This window comes from Cystoisospora suis (assembly GCF_002600585.1).
Source record: "Cystoisospora suis strain Wien I chromosome Unknown contig_3937, whole genome shotgun sequence".
Classification (NCBI taxonomy): domain Eukaryota; phylum Apicomplexa; class Conoidasida; order Eucoccidiorida; family Sarcocystidae; genus Cystoisospora; species Cystoisospora suis.
Window position 1 is genome coordinate 686 of NW_027156732.1, and position 7,330 is coordinate 8,015.

General features: G+C 51.5%; 1 protein-coding gene across 1 annotated transcript; it reads right to left on the reverse strand.

Annotated features, from left to right (window-relative positions):
- Nucleotides 1–200: 200 nt before the first annotated feature.
- CSUI_007438 (uba ts-n domain-containing protein) lies at nucleotides 201–6,897 on the reverse strand. Its single transcript, XM_068067583.1, has 7 exons — nucleotides 6,554–6,897; nucleotides 5,876–6,101; nucleotides 5,243–5,334; nucleotides 4,523–4,634; nucleotides 4,052–4,131; nucleotides 2,542–3,382; nucleotides 201–1,773 (listed from the first exon to the last, which is right to left on the reverse strand). The coding sequence occupies exons 2-7, from the start codon at nucleotides 5,980–5,982 to the stop codon at nucleotides 1,716–1,718; spliced, it is 1,290 nt and encodes a 429-aa protein (XP_067920441.1). The 5' UTR covers nucleotides 5,983–6,101; nucleotides 6,554–6,897; the 3' UTR covers nucleotides 201–1,715.
- Nucleotides 6,898–7,330: the final 433 nt, after the last annotated feature.

Genomic DNA, 7,330 nt, shown 5'->3' on the forward strand with positions numbered 1-7,330 from the left:
CTCGGATCTTGCCGCTGTAACCCATTCGTGTCTAATGTGATACACTCAATATCTAGCTCACAATGGTCCTCTACAGCATCGCGGCCGTCCGGCAGCTGACACCGGCTTTGCTTCACCACGTCCGTATCTGTCCATACGGATATAAGGAGAGGAACTTCATGACGCTGCGCCGGCACACTCGGAACGGCCTTCACTTTGGGGGAAGCTGCAGACCCAGAGAACCATTACGGAAAGCTTCACCCTTAATAGCCGCTCTGTCCCACATAAATCTTGAAGAAACTAGCCTTTGATACGTGCTGTCTTCAAGCACTCACCAAGTCCTTTCGCCTTCCCTGTCGACACAGATCGGAAGCGCCGTTTCTACGAGCCATCTTTACCGAGATATTACTGAAAATACGGTAAACCTGTACCCCAACATGTCGAGGTGAAAAAGACACACCGTAGTATTCCACGGAGAGCTACAGAGAATTCCATCACACGTGTCCCGCCCGCAGACCTATTATTCTAGGCCAGCGTACCATCAACTTCCCGCCCAGGACGCAAATACTGTCGGCCTCTTTTCTGTTCGTCTCCCTTATTCGAGGGCGTTAAGTAGCTCCCCATAAACCGTCTGCACACGTGTCACCAAGAAGGGTTCACCGGAGAAACGTGTCAGCGATCCGATCTGGAACCCAAAAGAGCACATCGGCTGGAGGCACGCGAACTCCTTACTCACTCTGCCCTCCCTTCTTTCACCGCCTTCCACTTGAATCTTCCCAACAGAGGGCAACAATCTATACCACTCCCCTGCCATCCTGAGATCCTCTGAGGGTCCTGCGCACAACCCTGGTATGAGTCCAGAACTTGTACTTGGAGACCGCTGGAGGAAGCTTGCCTAGCCCTGACTCTCACCAGAACCTCTGATGCCTTCCAAACTTTGAACCAACAAACACTCAAGCCAGAACGTCAGAATAAGTGCATGCAACCCAGGGGATGAGGAAGCGAAAATCTGAATACAGATGGCTGCTGATATGTGAGACTAAAGGCCATCTCCACACTTCGCGACACGTCAGATCCCACTACCTCCTTGAGTACCGCTGAATGGACTGCGCGCACCATCGACACCTGAACTGACACGATGCTCAACAAGCACCCTTGAACCAGTCCCCCTGTCATGCATTAGATCAGAATGGATAACCTTTCTCGACAAGCATTTCTGCAACACAATTGCGAACGAGAAACAGTCTTAGGGCTTTTAGAGATCTGGGAAAATCTTCACTTGGGTCGCATTTGGTTGTTGTTGGCACTCACGCCCTTCGCGTGGAGATCCTGGCAGAAGTCCGACAATCTGCCATCTCTTCGTTCACCTGAGAAAGACACCAGAGGTCGGTTGTGTGGACTACCTCAAGTGTTTCAGAACGCCTCTGATCGGTCTGTGTTCGGGGGCATCTCTCGCTCCTCCGTCTTGAGTAAACCTTTCTTTTCACGGACGACAGTGATATCAAAATCCCAATCCACGAAGACTACAAGGCAGATGAATACACTCTATGGGCTCAGGTCGAACGATCCCTTTTCTTCCCTACTTTACTTCTCTACATCATGCTCGTAGTGCGCCTCCCCTGTCTGCTATGAGAATAAGAACAAGCATAACATCCTCAGCAAAGCGGCTCTACGGCTTCATGGCGCCCCTCTATCTGTCTCTTCCCGGTTCTCCTGCCATCATCATGGATGACGGTTTACCCAAGCAGTCGATCGATCGCCGCGTTCAAGTTTCCCTTGACAGCTTCCAGCGCTCTGGTAACGTTACATGCACACAACGTAAGACAATCGGGGTCACGAGCATTGTGACCTTGCCTTGCATCACTCAGAAACAAAGAGTAGAGACAGATCAACGCAGGCGGGGACGACAGAACAAGAGAGACAGACAGGGACAGGCAATCCCCTCCCCTGTCGCCGATTTTTCTCCATAAACATCCACGGACGTACACCTACACCTTCGCCCGTAAGTGAGAACCACTATGAACTGGTGACTCCTAAAGAAATCCCACCGCTACCTAGTTTGGTGAGAATATTTTGGACGCGCCTATATCACGGGAATGGAAGTCTTCAGATACCAACCAAAGGCAGGGTAGAAAGAGACGTACCTTAGCAAAAAACAGATTTGGGTCCTAATCATGGAGAGCGATGCCACTCGCATGAAAACAGAATACCGCAGACCTTCACGAATCAGCCGATGCACTGACAATGGGGACAACTCCGAACAATCGATCAAGTGCATCACGATGACCTTGAGAAGATAGTCTGTCGGTGTGTTGATGCTCTAAAGAAATGCAAGAAGAGAGTTCTATCATCGGTGGTCGTATAATAAAATCACGAAGAGCGAACAGAGAAGCAAAAGCAGATCTCTGATGAAAGAGGCATGTAGACATCAGAGATGTCGATTATGATAAGGTATCATGAGTTGTCGCTACACGCAGGATAGAGCAGGGAGGGGATGAACTGCAGACTGAGTTTACAACATCTCTTTCCAGGAAACTTCGCCATGCCGAGTTCCTTTCTTACTCCAGGTTCTTTTCCTTTTCAATAAAACCCATGGCCTCAAGCTGCTTCAACTGAAAAGAGAATCGCTCCTCCGGCGTCACAGGCGGCTGTGGGGGCGGCGAAACAGCGGACCCGGGGGCCACCGCGTTTCCTTCGGAGGCCGAGCTGCTCGAGCTCGAAGCACTCAGTTGTGCTTTATCGAGGGCATCAATAAATGCTTGAATCTCTGCTTTCTGCGTAGTAAGCCCGTCAAGAATTCTTTTCTCCGATGAGGGATTCTCATCGAAAAGTGTGAAGACAAACTCCTCTTCGTCGTTCTCTTGGTTCTGTTCGCGACCTTCTGCACTCCTCAAGGTCGCCCCCTCGTCCGACGTCTGCTTCTTTTGCAGCTGGAATCCAATGAGTTCCAACGCTCTCTGCCCTCCCTGTATGCGCAGAAGACGGCTCTGAATGACCTCATTGCTTTTCCGTAGTCGAAGAAACTTTGGGTCTCTTCCGGGCTTCAGCAGATTCGTTACCACTGTCAGAAGGGCAATAAGAAAGACTTTCTTTGTACTTCGCACTAGCTCATCGCTTGTGCATATGCTCTTCAAAACCCCAGCTAGCTGACTGTTGCTATCAGGCCAAGACACAGAAGGACGATGATCCGACGAACCCCCGGTCGATGGTTGGGCCGCTCCGCTAGGACCACCTCGGGTCCACAGTGTCTGTTGACCAGCTGCCGCCGCAGCCCTCTGCATGTTCTGCTGCTGCTGCTGAATCATTGGAAGAATCATCCGTCCCATCGGAGTCTGTGCTACTTGATCCACTTGCAACCGGATGTAATCAGGAATAGGCTTTTGTAGAAGATACTCAGTCAGTTCTGAGTAGAGAAACCCAAGGGTTGCAACAAGCAAGGAAAAGATAAGATCTTCCTGCTCTCTGGAAGCCATCATGCAACGAACAAACAACAAGAAAAATAAAGAGACCGTTTCAAACACACTCACGCGTCCATACTCCCCTTGCTTGTAAAGTGAGAAGGGCCGAGGCACAGAGCAGGATAGACAGGCGAAGACAGTTCTTTCTGCTCCGGACGTCTGTGCATTGGAAACTTACATCCTTACAAATCTCTTCTGAACGTCCCCACAGCGAAGGATGCCTGTGCTCTCCTTAACATTGACAGGGCAATCATGAAAAGTCCGCTTACCCTATTCAACGCCCGCAACGAGACTCTGTATGTACACTAACTTTTCTGCATGGATCCAGTCGACACGACGCACGGAACGTGTCAGTTTCCGTCTTCCGGGAAAAACGGCCGATTCACGAATGATAAGAAGGTACCACGGCCTCACGTGCATCTACACCATATACATTTATATACACGAGTCCGAAGAAGGTCCCGACGCCAGATGCGCCGACGGCTCATGTGGTGGATGGCGGTAGTGGCGGAGTGACTACAGCCATCCAGAGAGACACACGCCCGCAAGTGTTACAGAAGACTCAAGCCTAAACCTCACTACGACAAGAAGACAGACGGACGCAGCTATTTTACCTGATGTGAAGTGATTGCAGTTCCAATGGAGGATATCATACGTGGCCTCAGTGAATCGCGGAGAGATCTCCTCTACGTGCCTACAGAAAAGAATCCCAGCACACAATCGGAACCGCACTGCCTCATTCGGTTGGATCCTGTCCTTTTCGTTAGTACATAGCCACCCTTCAAGAAATCCGTGAATGCGATCTACCTGCCTACAAGAAGACTTCCTCATAGGACACTGCTGTCTGACGGACCTCTGTCTTCATCATCTGATGACAAGCACAGTCGGACCAGCCACTGTACATCGACGAGAGGACGCGGGTGCCTGTGGCGAAGAGTCTCATCTCGGAGGGAAACTGTAACAAGAGAAGGCCACGATCCAAGGACGAAAAAAAAGGCCGCTTTTCCCCGGTGACGCCAGAATAGCCCACACGGAGAAGATAATGGAAGACCGGGATAATGTAGGATCTCCTCACAGTCACCTACCTGTCAAAGGTTGTCTTATCGACGGTCGTGTATCCCATAGTTATAACACGCGCAGGTGTCAATCCATAGTCTCGCTCGACTGTAGCCGGGGGTAAACAGCAAACCCCACCACCTGGTGAAACGACACAGAGAAACTCAAGAAAACATGGCTTCGATCAGCCACCGTTTCCTCTGGTGATGCTGCATACTCACGTGAACGAAGCCTGCCGACAGACGAGTTGTATTACTCTCTGGTGACCCCTGACAGCTTGGTTATCAACAGTACGCGCGCGGAGAGACTCAGACATCCCTGGTTTCACGTGAAGGAATACGCTGTTGACCACGCGTTTGTACGGGTGTAGGGGTGGGGCATTCGTGCTATTGCACACGCCTACGTCCGACTTCTCTTACATGCCCGGAGGCACCCTTGAACACATCCTGACCATTCTCACCTGATATGATAGCCATAATACTTGCAGCACTTACAAAGAAAATCCAGCACCCAGATTTCTCATTGGTGTAAGTATGCGGAGGGAGACTACACAGTGCAATCTATTCCCTAAGAGAAATCGACGGCGACGACGTCACCCTCACCAAGGAATCTCATTGCTGGGACCCAGAAAGTTACAGGAACGGAGGCGTCGCCTAGACAGGGAATGACGAGGACACCCACCATAAGAAAGGAGAAACTCTGAGAAAGATTAAAAAATAGCAGTCAGCTCTGTCGAATAGAAAGCTCACCATAGAAATACTCATATCCATACACTACCACGCCAGTGTGCCACACGCCGTCGATCTGGCGGCCAAGCAGCATGGGGGACAGCTGCCGAGCTCTGAATCGGGAAAAGAAACGCAAACCACGGGCGCATGTTGCCCGTAGAGACAGAGTGGATCCTTTGGCATACACATGGACAGTGTATGTATATACATGCATAACGTACACACAAATACCCATTGCATACAAAGGGATATACCGTGAAATGCACACCCCCGCTGAAGCAGCTGGAACTAGGTGCGTGAACGGAGATCTTCACGCTAGCCGGGCTCACCCATGAAAAGACAGCGACAGATTCTGGCTCACACGCGAAACCTGGATGAACCTTTTTCCAGCTAAGCAGTGCAGTGGTTCCTCTTCGTGAATACTGATGATATCTGACTGAGGATGAGGACTGTGTCTTCACAGCGGATCACCTTCACGTGGAAAGAACAACCACATGCAAAGACACGACCCAGAGAGGAGGCGTCGTCATCGCGCTCCAGGTCCGTACTATTATTCCAGACCTGCAGCCTCATGAAGGCCCACGGATAGTGCTCTACGCAGCCCTTTCCCCCCCCCAACCGGTGCTAGCAAATCAAAGAAAACAAGGGACTGACAGGCCCTTTGAAATGTCGTAGACTCGAAGCTGGACGCTCCATCGCCGATCCACGTTCTGCTGTGATAGCGGGGGTAGAGGCCCGTCAACACCTTCGCTGGCAGCCATGCTGATAACTGTTTTCGGGAGAAGAAAAAGATCGCTTCTCTGCGGCTTTTTTTGCCACGCGGCCGCCTCTTCCGAAGCTCTTGACACTCCTTTCCAGAAAGGGCTCGAGCGGAGAAGGACTGACGTAAAACAGCGCACAGAAGAAGAGGTCCCCAACTCTCATGCAGGAGACGACAATCTTGTCCGTTCAATCTCACGAGAAGTCGTCGCACGTAGATCCAGAAGCAATGCCATTAGAAGATGACACGTGAATCACCCCCTAGAGCACAATAGCAAGCGGAAAATCGCGGGGAATCTGTCACATCAGCGTGCTGTTACGTTCTCTGCGGCCACCGACGAAGACGTCGTACTACCAGAGCGGTTAAGCGAATGCTGGAGACTGAGAAAATATGAGTGCCCTTGTGCAAGGGACGTTCCCGCGTGGTGCCATTTCCCAGGAGGGGCAGTGCTGACTAGAACAGTGCACAGACGGCAGATGCGCTTACGACGCTGCTGGAAAGGTACTCAGAGCGACTTTATATGACACCGCTCGTCATGTGGATCAAGGTGGACAGTTACTGCGACCACCTACCGGGGTCGAAATGAGAGTCGACAAGGAGTCGAGGGGTGCAGCGTTGACACGATGCACGGCCACAGGCCAGGACTGACGGCGAGAACTGTCACTTGAAGACCTAATCCTCTGAAAAACTCGAACTAGTGCGCTAGAACGCACATAATTTGAAGGGTGAAATCGGGTGAAGCGATCTCCGACAGACAGCCTGGAGAAAAGAGACGCCCCTAACTGGTGCCGATGAAATGCCCAGGATAAAGACAGAATACAGAAACTACAGCAGAAGACCTTCGCGCCCAATTTTTCTACTTTCCCGAAGACAGCAGGCCAACCTATAACTTACGCTGACTACAGGAAGACCAGAGTCGAATGTGCGTACTTGACCATTTGCATTGCATGCCACAACTAGCCAAGTGGCCACCTGAATGCTGATGGGAGCAGCGCTCGCATTCCGCCGAGGAGCATAGTTGGCCTGTTCGACCCTTGCACCGTCCACCGAAGTCAGCAGCGCCGCAAGAGTGTGCTGGGTGTTCCTAGGTCAGGAGGGCAGCAGTTCGATGAAGAGCAAATTGCCCAGAAACCGCACCCGGTTTGCGGTGAGGGAAGAACTGGCGAAGTGTAAGCATTGATATACGGGTGGCTTGAGAACGCGTCGGGACGCGAGTGTCCGTGCCAAGAATAGTAATCTCCACCAACTACGGGCGCCGAGGTGCCGCACACCGGGGGGCACGTGCTGTAGATGGACGGAACTAATTGAGCTGCTCGCGCACCAGGCACTAGCAACTACACTGCAGGTCC